The sequence below is a fragment of the Phaethon lepturus genome, unplaced genomic scaffold (assembly GCF_000687285.1).
Source record: "Phaethon lepturus isolate BGI_N335 unplaced genomic scaffold, ASM68728v1 scaffold3338, whole genome shotgun sequence".
Classification (NCBI taxonomy): Eukaryota; Metazoa; Chordata; class Aves; order Phaethontiformes; family Phaethontidae; genus Phaethon; species Phaethon lepturus.
Window position 1 is genome coordinate 1,612 of NW_010559528.1, and position 19,442 is coordinate 21,053.

A 19,442-nucleotide genomic window follows, 5' to 3' on the forward strand; every position below is an offset into this window, starting at 1 on the left:
CAGTGATGTGGCACCACGGGCAACCGCTGGCACACCCAGGACACCCCCAGGGAGCCTTCGCCTGGAGCTGGCTCTCCTGGGGGCAGCACAAAGCTCCTCTACCTCTCAGGGTCAGTCCTCGGCTCGACCCCTTAAGCAGAGCTCTCCAAAGGTCGGGCCACGCTGCATCACTCCCAAAGTTTTAGAAAAGGCTCCAGCTCAATCAGACAAACCCATTTCAGCGGCTCCATGCATTACACAGGCATTTAACATCCTGCTCGCTGCATTTCTCTCTGGGAATTACTGAAATGCTGAATAATGGAGAAGATGAATGACATCTTTGCTTCTGTGGGGATTATACGGACCTGCCAGGCTGGGCTGTGCTGGTAGCCCAGGTAGTCCCTCTTCCTCTTCAAAAATACCATCTTAAAAATTCTGTACTATTCCACTTCTCGCAGACCGAGTATAACTCAGCACCATCTTTCATATTGGATGCAGATCTACCTACAGATTATGCTTATCTCGTTTTTCCACTCAGGTTTCCCACCTCAGTTTAATGAAGTGGGCTGTGCATTGTAGGTAGCACAGAGGGACAGTGGCTACAGCGAGAGGTTAAGCCCGTGCTTAAACTTGGGTTCAAGTCCCTCCGAGCTGCCCGTCACCATGTGATTTCAGGCAGCTAGTTTAACTTCTGGTGCATCAGAAAACTGAACTGCACGAACGAGGAAAGTAAAATTGAGATGATTCTGTGAGACACCATTTCTACAGAGATATTTTCTGGGCATATGCTTACAGGCACGTGTGTCTCATTTACGTATTTCATATGCTTTATCCTCTTTAACAATAATTTAGAAGAGGCTTAATTCAGATGAAACAGTGGTAGTTATCTGTGCAGTTCGAAAGCACTGATCTATTCTTGGGTGCTGCTTGAAAGTATGGCTTTTATAAGTCAATGTTCCTTCGCATTTTGAGTTGTTCTCATTTAAAAATATTTGTTTTCAGACCACAACACTGGTCTCCCTATGGAAGCAGCTGTTTCTATCTGGCACTGAGATCCCATGGAGAAGCTGAGGAGGGGGATGGCTCTTCATATCCATGAAGCCTGGATACTTCTGTTTGTAATCCCTGCTTTGGTCACTCCAGCTGCCATCAATCATGAAGACTACCCCGCCGATGAAGGGGACCAGACCTCCAGTAATGACAATCTGATCTTTGATGACTACCGAGGGAAGGGTTGTGTGGATGACAGTGGCTTTGTGTACAAACTGGGAGAACGTTTTTTCCCGGGACATTCCAACTGTCCCTGTGTCTGTACTGAGGATGGACCTGTTTGCGATCAGCCAGAGTGCCCTAAAATCCACCCAAAGTGTACAAAAGTGGAACACAATGGATGCTGTCCAGAATGCAAAGAAGTGAAAAACTTTTGTGAATATCATGGGAAAAATTACAAAATCTTGGAGGAATTTAAGGTATGAAACCCTTTCTTCGGTATTTAATATTAGTGTGCTGTGGGAATTGTTTCTTTTGGGGACTCTCAAAGGCACTCAGTATTTTCTCGCTGCTGTTAATTGGCGCTAAAGCTGAAGACCCTTTCAGCTTTGATGCAGGTCTGGCTAATGTGAAAGCTGCTGCCTCCTCCCTCACGTGCACCAGGGGAGGGACAATGGTCAGTCAAAAGTCCCCGCGTGAAATGCCAGCCCTGTGAACCTGCTACTCCAGACAAACTCCTTCTTGGCTCATAGCGTGAATCGGGCTGGACTACCAATAGTGTCTGTAAAAATGGTGGTAAGCCAATACTGAGTGCTTTTTAAGAACCCCTTTTCCAATTTGGGTAGCAAAAATTGATGGCATGGTAGTGAGAGTATGTATGAGAATGCAAGTAAGGAGATTGCAAGCTATATTTAATATTTTCATTTCAACTGTCATAAGGCTGTCTAGAATGGCAGAAGATGAATTTCTAGGCAGATGACCATCTCAAGCAATGAGAAGTACGGGGTTTAATTGTAATGGTAGAGTTACTGTTAGGAATGTTGTAAAGAAATCCTTCTGGAATATATCTCAAAAATAAGACCGGATTTTCAAGAACCAGTACCCTTTACACAACCTGCATCTCTCATTCTCATGTGTTTGACTGCATGTTTTCGATTCTGCTAAGAAAAATAGCATTTCACAGGGAAGAACAGGGTCTGCAAAGGCAATAGGTCTACACGAGTTTGTTCTCCCAGGTCACATGGCTTTAAGATTCGTACCTCTATAATTAACAACAGCCTATAACTCTTTGTGGCTGTATGCCCGATCTCATTATACGCTTGCCAATTTACTTTCTTTTCTGACAATGAAAATACTTCCATATAGATCTGTGTACTTCACGAGTTCTTGGTACCATAGATCACAATTTCCTTTTTCCCAGGTACTGGGAAAAGTTCACTTCATTTTCAGTGAAGGTAATATTTAGTTCCTTTCTTCTGTCGTGTATGGTTCATGTTCACCTTTTTCTGTCCATCTGTAACTGCAACCACTCGGTATGGGCAAGTCAGTTTAACGTCATAGTCACAAGGCAAAACAAATACATGAGGAACATCTCCTTGAGGGCCATCCTCATCAACCTGTTCTCTGCTTTGCTTTGCTGAGGAATGTGAAGATCCCGATTTTGTGAACTGTTTAAACAGTTTCTTCTCGCCAGAGGAAGGCCTCACCCAACTTCATCCCACAATCATGCTTCAGTGGTCCCGTGTTGACTGCTCTGAAGTCCCCCACCTAGGTGTAACATTGTCACATGGTCAGGTTCCTGCGTGAAAACTGTAAGGGCTCTTTTTGGAAAGGTTTCAGTGGGAGAATAATGAGATGGATCTTCTCATTAAAGTATCTTTTGCATGTGAATTAAATACAAGAGTACTAATCGCTTTTCCTGAAAGAAATAATTGCACCCTGATAACAGGTTAAAGGATAATGAAACAGAATTTAGGGGAGAAAGACTATTACAGGGAGTTAGAGCAATCTGGTTCATCGTTTGCTGCGTTCAAAACTGTGGGGTGTTCTGTGGAAAGCAAAGTTCCAGTATCCTCTGAGAAACACAAAGTAGATGGTGGCACGCCACTCTCGCACACAGGTACCTTCAGTCCAGGACTCACGGGAGGTCCTTCGGACTTAACTTAGTTGGCAGTCGACTTTTTGACCTGGACCTGTGTTTTGCTGAGAGCTCGATACCTTGTGGAATAGGGCAGAAACAGATTTCTTTGAAATCTATGTGTTTTCCTAGAATAAATAATGAAACTTTTTTTCCTCTTAAGTAGTGGAAGAGTTTCAGGCAATGGAAGATTACGGTGCACTTCCAGGGCTGTTTTGGGGGGAAAAAAGGAGCACTCCTGAACTGTGAGTTTATAAATGCTGTAGGAAAGACAGAACTTCAGGATGCAGGAAACTGCTGCTGTGAAGTGAAATCTTGACTTCATTGAAGCATCTGAGCATTTTGCTATTTACTTCAACTGAACAAGGATTTCATCTGCTGTCTCCACAGCAGAAATTCTGAGCAGTGCATAGGTTTTGTAGGCTCTGAGCTCTGCTCTTCCCTCATCCTGTTGAATTTATAAGGTCTGCAAACTTTCTCAATTCCATTCCACACACCCTGAAGTCTGTCTTTGCCAAAGAGGAGAGGCTTTCTCCAGTCGTGCCGACTCAAAACCAGACTGCTTTCGGTGGAAACGGAGGCACTGTTTTATGTGGGCTCATAACCCTTTTACCCCCTTGATTTACTTTTGCTAATATGTAGGTTCCAAAATCATCATCTGTAGACGTGCTCGTCACTGCTGGGTTACGGCTGAAATTAGCCTCCATTTAAAAATCTTTTGCAAGCGTGTGTGTGTGTGTGCGCACAAACATCCATACTTGCTCTAGTAGTATTACCAGGGCTGACTCATCTTGTAGAAATTTCAACAGCCTGATCTTTCACAATTAGGGGGTGGTTTTTTCTCTAGGAAATTTTGTTTTCTAGGATATCAAAATCCGTGAGAAATTTCCATTTGGGAGAATTTTCCTGTCTTGTTTATAGGTTTCTGTTTAGGTTTTGGGTGAGGAATCCGACTGTGAGTTAATCTTTTTTTTTTTTTTTTTCCTTACCACTGGCAGTTACTGTGACTATCTCAGGGTAAAGGAGTAGTTAGAAAGACCCATTTCTTGAATATTTAACTGTCATCTAGCGAACTGATCTTGTACCTCTGACTTTTTTTACTCATAACAATTATAAGAGCAAAATATAAACATGACAACAAGCTATCTAGCTTAGACAGCTGTCCAGATGTTTATGCTCGTGCCCCTAAGTCGTTAACACGTACAGATGAAATGCTGAACTGAAGTTCAATTGCAAGTCTAAACCCATTAGCAGTTTTTCTTGTATCCTTTTGTAAAATCTTGTGTCCCTGACAGATGGTTTAGTAACCCTGTGCAGCATCTTCATAGTTCTGTTATGGGTCCTGAGGGACCTTTGTGGGGTTTTGGGCGCCAGCTGCCCGTGCGGAGCCTGCCTCATCCCCTTGGTTTGCCTGGGACTTCCCCCCACCTTCGGCTGAGGCTGTGGTTCCACCTGGAAACCCCCGCAGAAAAGGTCAGCACAGTCCTAACGTGAGTCAAGATGCAACTCAGACGTATTTAATACATAGGTTGCTGCCCAGCATCCAGGATTTTGACTCCTGTGGAGCAGTACGCAGGAGAAACGGGAGGTCTGGTGGCTTTTGCTGAGATCCATCTGTCTCCCACCTCATTTTCCACTTCTTTCCTTGTCAGCCTCGAATCTGTTCTCTCGGATCTCCTCTGGTCCCTCAGAGTCAAACGCAGGGTGACGGGCAGCTGCGGTGTCTGCAGGGAGGGGGTGAAGGATGCTGCAAGTCTTCGGCAGTCTCTCTGTTCCCTCCAGAGGGAGAGCTGGTGGGGACTCTCGGGTCACTTTAGCAGCTTGCTTTTTCTCCCACACGTCAGCCGTGCTTTCCTTTCAGTCCTGGAGGTCAAGGTCTGAGTCCCAAGTGCTGCGCGCTCGCCTGTACTAGCAGAGATCTTTCAGGGAGGTCGTTAACCCTCCCCTTTCTTCCCGGAGAGAGAAAACAAGCAAATAACAGCTCAGAGAGCAGTTGTGTTTTAAATGGATGTTCCCAGCCAGCAGTTTATGTAAACCAGAGGAGACAGCGTACCGCCAGCGTGATGGATGTTCATTGGCAGCTTATGGAGGAATCGCACAAATGTCAGTGAGACAACAGTTTTCCTAAGTGCTGATTAGTTGTTACTCTCCTGCATAACTTACTGGCAGAAAAACACACACCTACCCACATTTGACAAATGCAATTTATGGCGTGGTTAAGGTATATTTGTGGCCACAGTTTGGAGCTGTTGGAAGGGGGTTAGGTTGTCGGTTTGAAAAGTCCATAATCACTCCTGAACTTCCTAGATCTCTCACCACCCAATATAGGCATATCCAGAAGAACCTTCTACGGACCTATATGAATATATAGCAAAATACCGTTGCTGGGAAATGAATGGTCATAGCCAATACTCAATGAAATCAATACTCAAAGAATGTCAAGCCGATACTCTGAGACATTCTCTTCATTTTAGACCCTACAGGGAGGAACTGCTCCCTGTCGCTGCAGGAGAGTGAGTCCCGGGGACATGGTTTTCGGTAGCACGGTGCCATCCTTCTCAAAGTCAACAGCAGAAATTTTCTAGCCACAGACATTGAAATATCTCCATTTGCCTGGCAGGACTTTGGGTGAGTTATCCATTGGGTGGGAACATGAGAGGTTTTGGCATCACAGCTTGGCCTTCCTGGTAGTACTCATGTCAGAAGAGCAGCTGCAACCTGCAGTTGTGAACTTGAGCTTGGAAACAACCCTTGCCCCTGAGCAGGCCTCTGCGCTGTCAAACAAACAAACAAACAAACAAACAGGAAAAGAGAAATTTTAGCTTCATTCTAGGGCAAAATCTTCACTGACTCGAAAAGAGCCAAGATTTCACTGCTGGGGTTCTACTTTATTTTTCTTTCCCATGTTTCCTGCCACTGTATCTGAAGTTCATGGCTTTGTTTTGTCCACAGATTGTCTGTAATCCTTCAGCCAGGGCTTCTGTACCTCGCTGACTTTATGTCTTGTCGAGCAGCACTTTGCACAGTAGGGATCACACCTCTAACAGGGATCTTCAGGGTATAATCAGAATCCAGAATAAATGGGGGACTACATAAGCATAGCATTATCATATACTAATTCTCAGCTCGTTATGGAAGCCTTTACTTCAGAATAGTGGCACCTCCTTCTCCTTTGTTAATGCTCTTTAAAATGTTTTATGAATGCAATTATCTCAATATAACTTAACAAAATAAGACCTCTTATCAAAAGGCGTTAGCACATGGAAGAGCGTGTTCAGCTGCCGTCCCGGCTTCTCTCAGTCCCTGAGATGCAGCGTGTCCGTTCTGCCACTGGAGAAAAGGAGGCAACAAAACCAAAAAGTGATTCCCCACCCCCAGAACCGTGCCAGAAATAGAAGTTAAGTGGGGCAAACTGCAGCCTTGCTCTGACCACTAGTTACCCAGCCTGGGAGTGCAACCTTATCAAATATGAATGAAACACTTGGGACGTTCCCAGAGCGTTACTGATGGGATGATGCTCTTAGGTGAAAAACAAGAGGTTGTTGCAGCCCTGGGTTGAAAGGGAAGGAGAAGGGGAGAAGTGTGCAACCAGCCGGAGCCCGGGGTGGTGCAGCGGGCTGCTCTGAGTGTCCCTCAGCCCTGCCCGGGCGTACGGGGCTCCCCAGCTGCGGCTTTGGGGGTGCCATGCTTTACAGCAGCGCGAGGGAGCGGACCTGAAACCTGAGGAGCTTCCTTAGGCCACTAGAAAAGTGAAGTGGGGAGAAGAGGAAGGTTCTTCGCTGAGTTTTCTCCTCTATGAGTGTTCAGTTTTCTGGTGAATCTTGGAAAGTGCTCAAATCATGACAAGCTAGTTGTTGCAAGAACTAGCATTTTGGAAACCTTTTGGCAGTATACTAAACCAGTCAGCAAATCACTAGTAGTTTTTAGATCTTCGCTCCTGAATTCCAAGAAACTGATTACTAACCCAAGCCAGCATGGGGCCCTGGTTTTAATATTGGCATTTTTCTCTCCGTGATGTGTGCGGCAGGTTTTTTCCTACTGTGACTCAAACAAATTGGGCTGTTTTTTTTTTTTCCCCTTCTTCTTGTGTGTTCTGCAATTTCACGTACGGCTAGAAAATCATAATACAAAAGAAGTTTCAGTAACGTGCCTGTGCTTAATAAAAGGAGCCACGAACAATGCCAGCTCTGAAGATAGCATACAGCCATTGAAATCAGGCAGGGGAAACAGAACATCAGTCAGATGGAAAAGTATGATTTATTATCTCCCTCCTGGCAAAATTGCAGTGACAATGTCTATGCAAAGGAATCTGAAATTACTGACTTACTGTATTTCTGTCATAATTTGTACCAAGAAAACATACTAAAACAGATAGGCATGTCATATATTGGTCTACAGCGATACCTGTTTTTTAAATTATGTTATGTACTTAGCTACTGATTCGGTAACGTATATATTACATTATGCACAAGTATACTGTTACAGGAGGTGAAAGAAGATGGGCTGTATTCAGAATTTGGCTGCCAAAAATCCATGCTGTTGTTTTCCCAGATCACAATAGTGCATGGAAGCCCCAAAAGCTCAGAGCTCAGTGGTGCTGGCTGTGCTACACACATACTCTCTCCAAGCTCCCCTTTGAAATAGATGAGACCCAAACCTCAAGCATCAGCGTGATTCAAAATCACCAGGAATTAAGCACAAGCTTCCGTCTTTTAATCCCAGCGCACCGGTGTGGGAATGCAGTGCAGAATTTGGCCTGTACGTACAAGCCCAAGGGGCTGGTATTTTTCCAGTAAATGTGACACAAGGGTGAATATGTGCCCGACATTCGTACCACCAAAGCTGTGGCTGGGCTTTCGGCTATTCACTCCAGGAAATAGCCCATCGGCTCTGCTTGCTTCCAGATTTGGGGGCTCTCCAGGGAGCTACTGAAAGAGAGGAGATATCTCCGCACAGCCGGAGAGGAGGCTCTGGCACTCCCTCTCCCCTCCTTTGCTGCTGGAGCGATGCTGTTAAGAAAATGGGATGTGTAGTACATGCAACTGTTACCAGCTCCTTCCAAGTGTGGTAAAATCAAGTCTGAGGCTTTATTGTCGTGCCAGACAATGCTCAGCGGGGCCAAGGAGAGACGTGCTCGTCCCTTGGCTCGCCCAGGATATGTCCATCTCTTGTCAGCCAAGATGTTTCTGTAGGGCTTGGGAGCGTGAGGTCCTCAGGTCGTCAGCTCGTGAAGAAGGATGTCATCCATAGAAATGTTGGCAGATCATTGGCAAGAAGGTTTTTAAGATAACCGTTTCCTACCAGAGAGAGGGGAAGTGCAGGTGTGTGTTTGTTGCTACAGGAACGTGCTTTACGCAGAATTGCGTTCATTAAAAATAATGCTCCATTAGCTAATTATCCTAGTTATTGTTTTTAAGACTATAATTAGGTAAGTCATGTAATGGCAACACTCAGTCTAGCTGCAAAATAAAAACACACGCAGCGTTAGGCTTCCTTATTCTTTGTTCTGTGGTACAGTTCAGAGGTAATTCTTCAGGAATTACAGTAACATCGGTACGTTTGGAGGAGCATTAGGGTTTGAAGCAGGTCCTCAAAGCAGGGAATCTCTCACTCTGTTAACCTTGGTCATCCCGGGCAGGAAAACCTTTCTGACTGAGGGTTAACCCAGTGTGCTCCCTGTGTTAGCAGACCCCAGTGTTCCCTCTCATCACGGATAACCTGTTCAAACCCGTTTCCATTCACATCCTGCCCGGCTTGTGCTCATATCATAAATGTGATGGCATCCCCTGAGGGACAGAAACCTCCTGGACCCTGCTGGCTTCTCTCCTGAGGGTTTAAGCAATGGCAGCTGGATACAAGGGGCAGCGGGAGATTTTGGAAAACGCCTTCTCCACGGTGCCAGCTAGTAAAGTGTTGCTTTATTCCGTGGGGCAGGTTGTCCAACTGCTGCAGCTCCATGGATCTCAAGTGGCCCATCGGGATGTTACACTGCTGTAAAGTTTGGTACCAGTTTGATACTCCTCTGTGGAGTCTGCGTGATGCTGAGCTGAGGTGAGGATTTGCCTGAGGGAGGTCCCATGAAGGGAGGTCCCATCCACCTTGCCAGCTGCCAGAAAGCAAAAAGTTAGGCTAGGCTATCAAAAAAGGACAGATAATGGAGAATGAGAGAGAAAAAGCAACCAGGAACAAGTCAGTATTTGATATGATGTGTTTGCCCCAATCCCACCTCTCAATGTGCAATGAAAACAGGACCGGTGTCAAAGCCCAGGAGCAAAGGAAACCAAAACCACAGCAAACCCAGGCAGACACGTGAGGTTAACCCGCTGGTGCAACGGCAGCTCACTGCTTGGCAGGACGGGGCTTTGGGGCAGGGCCTGGAGACAGGGAAGGAGAAGGGGATGTTTGCATAGGTGTAGTCGTGGGCGCTCAGCACCCGTGAGCTCCTTTAGCCTCAGCAATGTAAAGGGAAAAGCAAGTCAGCTCTTAACTGCTCCTTGGACATAGACTTGGGTTCAGTCAACATATCTTTCCCTGGGAGGAGAAAAGGCAATACGGCAACAGAGCTTGTTAATGGAGACCAGTAACGAGCTCTTGTCTCCAGCTCCGAAGCTGGAGGGAATCCCGAGCTCGGCAGAGGTCAGCAAGAGCAGAGCATTCAGGATGGAGCTGCTCCTTTGGGGGAAGGAGGGAGCATATTGGTGTGCCGCTGGGACGCAGGAGCTCCCACTGCAGGACCAGGGGGTGGGACCGGCTTCTCGTAGGGCGCAAGAGGTGCAAAACTGTGCAGAACGCTGAGGCTGAGGGCGATACAGCACTGAACTCTGCCCTGTGGGGCCTACGGCAAGAGGAGCTCACACCTTCCCTTGACGGCCGCCACGCAGCCGGGAGTCACCCGCCAGGGTGATGCTGTCCAGCTGCCTGGGCTGCGTGGGGACACAGAGCTTGGGCCTTCAGACCGAGCGGACGGACTCCAAAGATTGCATTCAGTTTGGCCAAACAGCCGTCGTCTGGGTATCTTGTGAGTAAAAGAGTCCCAGGGCCACATCCATCACTGGTGGAAGTCTTCCTGGCCTGTACTGTGGCTGTGGAAAGTGCATCTGACGATCCAGACAGAAAACGGCGGGAGAAGGAATGGGACCAAGATCCAGATCTCCTCCCCAGTGATGGCTGGTTATGTTACACCTACCTTCTTAACACAAATTCAGTATTTTATCAATACATAGAGCTGATCTCACCACCTTCTCACATCTTGCGGTGTGAATAAAGAAGGAGACAGCAGATTCAGGTATAGGGAAAACATACGTAAGAAGGACCACCTTTCTGACCAGGTCCTTGGTTCCTTTCTCCCTGCCCCAGGAGGCCTTCTCCTAGCCAGGGTCCTTCATCGCAAGAGCCGACAGGGAGGCAATGAAGAGCAGGAGGCTGCCAGCTGGGCTCCCTTTCCCTTTTGATACTAAAAGGAGCTTAACAAATGTGAAGTACACACAAACATTTTGTCTTGTGTCCGAACGTGGCTGCGCGTCGCACGTTGGAGCCTCAGTCCCATCTGTCTTATCTGTAACCTTTCAAAAGGAGGCCTGTTCCCTGTGCACTGGGCAATGTCTGAACTAAAAAACTCTTGTAATAGAGTCATAAAAATTATCACCAAAATAATAGAGAACGCCAGTCCCCTCAGCCCCAGGGTAGATGAGGTGCAATAAAGGAGTAAGGCGATACATATATCAAAACAAAGAGAGCGTTCTTATGAAATAAGTGCAAAGTCATGTTGTTGCAGAAAGCTCCACTGCTGCTCTCGGGAGAGAAGAGCAACCACGAGACTGCAGATCCGCAGTTCCCGTGGAAAAAGGGCCAGGGCTTGGCTCAAGGTTGTCTCTCATCAGCTAATGGAGGAGTCACTCTCCAGACTCAGACGTGGTTCCAGGAGCCGTTTAAACCCGGCGAGTTGTGTGGCACATCGCAAATATATGAGTACAAAGTTCCTAATGCCAGCACAATCCTGAACATCAGATGTGGGCCCAGGATACGCGTAGTGAGGTGAGGCGTATCTTCTGTCTTCTGTGCTTCTCTCCCTCATCTGGCTTACTGATGTGTAGTAGCTCCCCAGGAATTTTTACAAAAGGATGGCGAGGATAATGTTGTTTTCAGGTATGGACTGGCATGGTCTGGGGCTGAGGGGAGGAGAGGTATACGTGACCTGGGGGGATTACAGCATCTTTACGCCTTTCCACCTCCAGAATCCAAGCCTGGTCACCAGCCTGCTGGAGAGACTCTTGTAGCGGCGAACGGACAAGCAGCAGTCAGGAGCGACTAAAATCGAGCTTTGGTTGGAGAGCTGCAACATCTGTAGGCTAAGAAAGTAGGCAAGTCATCTTCAGCCTCCTTGTGGTGGGGCTGCTTTGAGTGTAGGATGGAGTCGCCGTTTGTAGAAGATGTTTTCAGTGATGTAGTTGTGTCTCTCTTGTCCTGTCAGCTGAGAAATTTGTCATTTCATTTCATTTCAGGCTTACATTAGTAATGCTTGTGTGCATGTTGGGGGCTCCCTTAGAAATACAGGATCTCAGCACCCACTTCTGCTGCTGCTTGGAAGCCAGCTCCTTGTTTTAGCCGATCTGCAGTATGGTGCAAGCATTTTTCAATTTTTGGATGGCACCGTTCATTTGTATTGCTAGTGCTCCATATAAGTAGGATACAGCTCCAGTTTTTCACTGCAAATAAATTATCTAATGACTTAGTAGGTTTTTTTTCCTGTTGCAAAATCATTTGCAACCTGATGGCGCTTTCAGTGATTGTACTCGTCTATAATCGCTCACCAGATTGTTTGCTTGAGCAGCTTTCCACCTATGGAAAATCCAAGTCATTATGGTTTCTGTAGCATAATTGATACCGTGTCTCCAATAGCTGGATGGGTGATTTTTCTTTTTTTAAGTGACAAAAATGAGTGAAATTTCTTGTGTTGGCGCACACACGTGCACACACGTGCACACACAAAAAAGAGCCATTTACCAAACTGTTAACACAATTTAGACGGTTGTTTGTGCGCTGCTAATAGTAACGGCAAAGCGCGCAGCCCGGAAGAGGAACGGGCTGATTTCGGTCTTGCCCTCGGGTGGGAGTAGCTAGCCGGCCCGTTCTCTGCAGCTTGGCACCTGCAAAATTTCCCAGTTGAAAGCTTTCTCTGAACTTTCCTGCAATCTCCTGCTAATCTGCCTGAGATCACAGGCAATTTCAATAACAATGAAAATGATTCTAATTTTGACTTCAGGAGTATCTTCGATGAATGCTATCCCGGTTTCTTTTTTATTCATCTCCCCCCGGTTTATGACTTGCCACCTCAGCCGTAACGCGGAAACCATTTTTACTCATCAGGTCCTTTTTAACTTTCTTCCCTTTCTTGCTTCCTGCCACTAAATTCACCACCTGAAACTGTAGCTACAAAAATAATTTCCATCAGAATTGTGATTGTCCTTAGCGTCATTAAAAGTTACAGCTACTTTTAAGATGTAAGTGCCCAATTTGACAAGACTTCACTTTACATTAGTCCGCTTTTCCTGCTGTTTTATCTGCACAGAGCAGGATGCCATCCGTCGAGCCTGTCTGAGGCAGGAGGCTGAGTGCGATTATCGCTACGAGCGCTGGCGCACACCCTCTTGAAAACTAGGAGTTGGAGAGATTGGCAGCAGTGGTGGTTTTCGGTGTTCCTTCCCTTGGAGTCCAGCACTCGCAGGGAATGGGACACATCCAGTCCTTCCTGGGGACACGTAGGCAGGAGGTGCACGTGGATGTAGCTAGCGGATCCGAATCTAAAGCAAGGTACTGATAAACGTGTGCAGATGTACCGGGTTAGATCTGTTGCATTCAAAATGGCTTTGACATCAACAGAAATGGAGGTGATGGCGTCTCCTTCTTTTGGAGGGGTTTGCACTTCTTTTTCTAACATGTTCTCAAAGGGAGACAAAGCATTGCAGCTCCGTATTCGGTAAAACTACCATGAAAAGCATTTTTTCCCTTTGCAATATAATCTAGAAAAGGTCTAGACTTACACACCATTTTTGGTGTTTAAAGGAGGTGGGAGCTAACATGCCTGGTGAAGGTTTGCAGTGGTATCAAGAGTCCTGGCATCTGCTCTGCATTCGCTCTGGTGTGATGGATTCATGGGGCTCAGAAAGAAAGTCCACTGGCTTTGTTTCTTGGTTATGCACCACTTCGAATTCTAGTCAATCAAACAGATTTCTCCCAAGATTCTGCCTATTTAGTAAATATACCTATTTGACTGTGAAAAGCATCACAGGCCCCAATAGTGGGTCTGTTCAATTCAGTGGAAATACTTAGATTGTCTTCTACTAACTTGAGCAGGCCCTGTGTGATGATCCATGTGTGTCTATTGTAACACGATTAGGTGGTTGTAAACACTTACATGAAGCTTTTCTGTTTCCTTCCTCAAACGAAATTTTAAGTATTTGCAATACAGGAGTTGTAAAGCTTGCATTGCTGTGTAGTAATATACTACAGCTAGTAGCTGTGTATAATTGATGAGGGGCTGTTGTGCAGCAGTCAGAAAGCACAAGGACGTGGTCCTTACATGACCGCTTCATGGGACCTAGTGAATGAGATGAAGTCTTCGAGTGTGGGGTTATGGGACATTCTTGTACAAATACCCTCTTCAAGCTTTGCTGGAGAGTGTAGGAAGGAGAGGGGAGAGGGCAGCCCAATAAATCCTCATAACTGCATCTCAGACCAGGTGACTAGAGGGCAATTGCAAGAATTTGCAGTAGCTTTGAGCAACCTGTACGCTGGCTCCAGCAAAGATGTAAACCTTCTTCCACGAGGTTGAAAACTGAGGTACAAAGTAAGTACCACACAATTCAAAGTCTTTTCTTGAAAAGGAGAGGAGAGGTCCAAAGTCTCAGGAAGCAGCTGCGCTAAACATGCCTGGGGGAAATCAAGTATCAGAGCCTAAATTCATAGAATGGGAAATCTCAAGAAGTAAAAGGTCTGTGTGTAGTCTGTTTTAATGATATACAACCCATCGGCTCTTGAAGTGCTTAGGTGCCAAATAATGCTTTGCTCTCTGAAGGCTGCTTGAAAAATGGGCACCGTTTTCACAGCTCCCGGAGGGGTATGAGCCACAAACCCCAAGTCTGAGTGAAGCCAGCTGGATTAATCACAGCCTTAAAACGTGGTATGAGACCGAATCTGAGCTGGGTGACAGCCCACATATAGGACTGAAATGAGTGTGCTTGGAAACCGCGGTTAGCTTGGTGAATGTGACAGTAGAGGAAAAACTCTGAGGACTATTGCTTCTGATTGACAGAAGAAACAGGTAAAGAAAAAGTATCAATCAGATGTCATCTTCAGAGTTTTTCGGTTGTCTTGGCTAAATCACTGCCTTTCCACCTGTCTGGAGATGTTTGTGTAGAGGCAGCTAAGAGTGAGTGACAAGCAGACGTGTAGACAGAGAAGCCCTTACTGGAGGCAGGGAAGGGGAGGGCTGCAGTGTAACGTGTCACATATTGCTGCGCCTCCTCCCTTCGCTCGAGGAGAGTACTTACCACTCAGTAGTAACTTTTGCAGGGCAACCTACGTGTTACAGAAAAGCCTTTCGCATGTTTGGGGCGACAGAAACATGAAGAAGGACCCATGTGTTGCCCAACCCTGTAAGAGAGGGAGCCCCGTATCTCTGTGAGGAGTAGCTGGGTGACGTTAGCAGCATAATTCCTACGTGTGCTGGCGTTTGCTTCCAAAGAGAGGGTGAAAATGGTGGGGAGCTGGCATGTGCGTGGGGAGCGAGAGTGAAGATACACGATCCTCATCTGGTTTGGCTTCCTCATTTCCTCTGCTCGGGGTGTACCTTGTTTCTCATTCTGCTTCCTTTGCTGCCTTTTTCGTTTGTTTATTTGTTTATATCATCGATCAAGTTTATCATTATGTACTCATGCACATAAAATCTTTATTAGCCATGCGAATTCTTTATTCTCTGTTCTAATTTTCCTTCCTTCTTTCTTTGTTAACAAATTCTGCTGATGGCAGATGTTTCCCATTTGACAGCACCCGAGACGAAGGTTTTCCAGCCACGCAACCGGATGAGTGCTGTCCCCTTCCTCCGGCCACCCTGCTGTGCGGGATGGGGCCATCCCCTGGCAGAAGCAGGCAATGAACCTGCCCTCCCAGCCAAACCTGGGGTCACAGTCCTCCTTGAGATCAATAGTCCAGAAAAGGAATAGAAGTTGGGCCATGATCATGGGTGTGGTTATAAACAGGAGTGTTCAAGGTCCACATCCTTGTGCTTCTTTGGTATCTTTGAAGCGACTGGACAAAGGAGGGGTGAATCAGGGTCAGTGCTGAGACTGAGGAAGGTCCTTTGTGCTCTGTGTCCCGCTTTATCTGCTCTCAGAAGCCGTTGAACGGTGTAGATGTTGGCCACATCTGCTTCTCACCAACTTGGCTTGACTTTGCCCCTGCACTGACAGCACTGTCAAAGAACGTATTTCCTCACTAGTTCTGGGTGTTAGTGCTCTCACCCCTGTTGTAAGTGAAAGTTGGGTAAAAAGAATTTCAGGTGCTTGCAGCAGTTTTCCCAAGTCAAAATGCTGTACTGATACCTTCTACAAAAGGACTCAGTTTGTTCCTCTGGTTTTAATGATAGGTCCATTTCTTAGAACATACCTTGAACAGTGAGGAACCATGCAGTTCTCGGGTGGGTATGTGTCTGTGTTACGGCTGGGCACCATGAACGGCCTTTCCTTTTGGACAGTGGTGAGAAGAATGTTTCTGCACCAACATCTCTTGAAATCCTTCCTAACAAATCCTTCCCTAGAGAGTCTTCTACGAGATTATTCTGCCTTGGACAGGTGGGGTAAATAAATCATCTTCTGGCCCAAAGCCTTTTATGATCCTTTCATCTTAACACTTTTTCCAGAATACCAGTTTAAGGGACACCAATAAAGTGTGTGCACTGTCCATGTGGGAATGGCATAGCCTCTGATTTGTGTCCTCTCTCCTTCATACTTCAGAAACCCCCTGTATTTTTTCAACCTTGTTTTTCGGTAGGGATCAGAGTTTCTTTTCAGGCACTGATGTTAGCTGGTGTTTGAATTTCGGTGGCTACAAAAGTGTAAACCACCCCTCTCCCATGGGGGATAAATCTTTAAATCAGGAATCGGGAAACAAAACTTCAGGATGTCTTTCACTGGTCCTCTGTTCCTCACTGGTTCCCAGTTTGTCATTTTGCTGCTTGGTCTACCTACTGCCTATGTAAATAAATGGAGAGCTTTTGTGGCCAATGTCCCGTAATTGTTCCGTAAGAAGGGTAGCTCCAGGGAAATTAATAGCTGGGATGCAGAGCCCACAGACAGCAGTAAAAAGGTGCTCAACCAGTGCGCTTGGGAGGGTCCTTCCTGAAAGAGCAGGGGTTGGCACTTCAGATCCCGAAGCACATCCCATGGGAGAAACTGCCAAGACATTCATAAAATAAGTGGGCAGGAAGGCTGGAGTCACCCATGGAGGTGAGGGGCTGGGTAAGAACTGCGGTAAGGGATGCTGGCAAGTGAACAAAATGGTCAGGTGGAGGAAGATCCTAGAGGCAAGACCAAGTAGCTTGACCTTGATAAGGTGTGGAAGAGGAGGTGGCTGAGAAAAGTCATGTCATTCGTGCCAAAGCAGCCTTTTCATTTGCTGGCTGCTCGTTCCCTGTACCGCCGAGGTGTGCTTTCCTCCTTTAATTGTGTGCGGTTCTTCCCTCCTGAAAAGCTGCTTTCGGTGTCAGGCAACATCAGGGTTTATTACAGCATCATTTTCAGGTTACAGCAACAACGCAAAAGCAGATGATGTGTATGTCATGTCTCATTTCCTCAGCTGCAGAGTTGTTCAGGGGCATCTTCCACTTGTGCTGATCATCTCTGAGCAGTAGATTGGGCTGCAGTCCTGGAAATGCGTCCCGTATTTCTTAGCATTGCAGCCACTGGAGTAGTGAAGATGGGGACAAGTCCTGAAGGATATGTCAGTGACAGCCTCCACAAATCACAAGATCTAGCTCTACCGTTCCATATAATTAGCGATTAAAATGAGTAAAAACAAAGCGGCAATTTTCTTATTGATCCCGCAGCAAATAGTGCTGCCTATTTTCTTCTGTATTGTTTCTTCTTACTAAATAGCCTTGAATAAGAAATGTCAGTCAAATGAATTTAGATTCCTGGTGCTTCAGACAGAAATCAACGCTGGATTGAATGAGGAAAGGTAATGAGAGAGAGGAATTCCACCTCCACAGACTTCTTCCCTTACTCAAGGAGTGCTGATTTTATCTAAATTGCCAAAGCTGTGAGCAAATGAGAGGTGATGGGAATTATAGACTGCAGACGCTGAGACAAAGCAAGGGAAACTTTAATTAGTGCATTTTAAGGTAGAAATGAATTTCCTGGGAATAAATTGTTTGACACAAGGCATATGGAGCTTCTTAGAGGTGAACTGAAGAGCTTTTTACCTGCCAGAACCAATGCTCTGAGGTTGTATCTGTCTTGTAGAAATGAGTGACACGTCACTGGGGTCTGAGACACATGGGGATGAATCCTCCTTTCCTTTGCATCTCACATTTTGGTTTTTTAATGTGGAGAAACTCCGTTGCTGCGGATTCCCACCAATGCAACAGAAAGCAGATTTTTTTCCCAATACCTACATTTACTCGTTCAAGTGTTAGCGATGGACCTACCATTGCTGAGGAATTGGGAGTTAGGTATTGAACCTACAAGTACTGAAAGAAAGTTATTTTCCTTTCAAATTCTCTTCTTATTCTCCTTTCTTAGCTCTGTTGTCATCCTTTCATCACACTTGCACACACATAAGGACGCTGGGAACCTTAAAATACTGATCTTTCTATTTTTCATCAGATTTCCACAGCTTTTCAAAGGGTGAGACAGTGACAACTCTCCTCTGTTTAGAGGTAGATAGAGATACCTGCCGGAATTGATGGGGCTGAAACGAAACCATTGAGCTGAGTGCTTTAGTCCAGAACTCCCTGACTTACTCAAGCTCTTAATTATTTACATGTTCTGTGTGAGGCAGTTGCTCACAAACCTTGTTGAAACAGGCAGGAGTGGGGTCAGGACCGGATTTAATGGTTATGTTACGAGAGCACTTACAGACCCCTGAAGCAGATGCTGCACAAACACGGAATAAAATGTTTTTCCCACTCCTAGAACAACGCTATTCTCCTCCACTCTGAAACGCGGGAACGAAAGCACATCGAGATGCTGGCAGATGGACAGGCCACTTTTCCGACAGCTTGGGGTTTGCTGGCAGTGGTGGTCTACATGAGCTATGAGTGTGACCTGGAAAATCACCCTGTCCTCCCTTCCTGGGAGGAACCACCACTCGTGGTCTTCCAAAAACCCTGCTTTGCTGCTGCCGGCCACGTGTGTAAGGTAACAACAGATGAGGAGAGCAGAAGTACAACCTAGTGCCTAGTTCAGCCTTTTTGATGAAAGGAGCTGAAGTCTGACAAAAGCTAGAAAACCCTGCACCCTCTCTGGGAAAACAAGTGTCATGCTCGCTGTTTTTTCCTAATGTTCTAGTTGCCTATTTCAAATGTTGCTGTTTTGCCCGATAGGTTAATTTGTATGACCCATGGTGAATGAATGCAGTCAAGAGGTATTAAACGCTGATGTGTTTATCTTAACGGCAAGATAGAAATGTTGGAAAATTGTGAGCTGCGGGAGGAAATGGGCTAATTTTAGATTTGTTCCTAGCCCTCGCCATGCGAATGGTGTCGCTGCGAGCCCAGCAATGAAGTTCACTGTGTTGTAGCAGACTGCGCAGTTCCTGAGTGTGTCAACCCTGTCTATGAACCAGAACAGTGTTGTCCTGTCTGCAAAAATGGTAAGAAAGTACTGTATTGGCTTTAACAAAGAGATATAAAGGAAAAATGTTATTAAAATGTCGTTACCAATGCATCGCCAGGATGTTTGCTTCCAGTGGCACAGGCTGGCGTTGGGGCTGTTACTTCTCCTTGTGAGTGGGCTTCAGTTACGAGGTGGCAACTGTGAGAATTAAGGCTGCCCTTCTCATTGAAGCTGATGGGGTTGCTGACTTGAGTAAGCTTTTATAGGATTGAGCCCTGATATTGATGATAGTTGTTGGATATCCTTGCTTTTTTCTCATAATTAGTCTAATGTAGAATCAAGTATATAAGAAAGGGGAGAGTCTTTGCCCCTAAATTGAGAAGCCAGTGGTTATTACTTAAGACCGGGGAAAAACACACCGAAATCAATGGCAAAGCTCCCACTGGGCCAGTAAGACACCTACCAAGCCTGTAATGTTGTAGGTTGTGTGCTGGAGGCTGTGGGTG

At 46.0% G+C, this 19,442-nt stretch overlaps 1 protein-coding gene across 1 annotated transcript; it reads left to right on the forward strand.

The window, feature by feature from the left end:
- Positions 1-1,037: 1,037 nt before the first annotated feature.
- VWC2L (von Willebrand factor C domain containing protein 2-like) lies at positions 1,038-18,973 on the forward strand (the record flags this gene model as incomplete). The annotated part of the gene is made up of 2 exons (XM_010293371.1): positions 1,038-1,448; positions 18,844-18,973. Coding segments are annotated over exons 1-2 (541 nt in total), but the record flags the coding sequence as incomplete, so codon positions are not given.
- Positions 18,974-19,442: the final 469 nt, after the last annotated feature.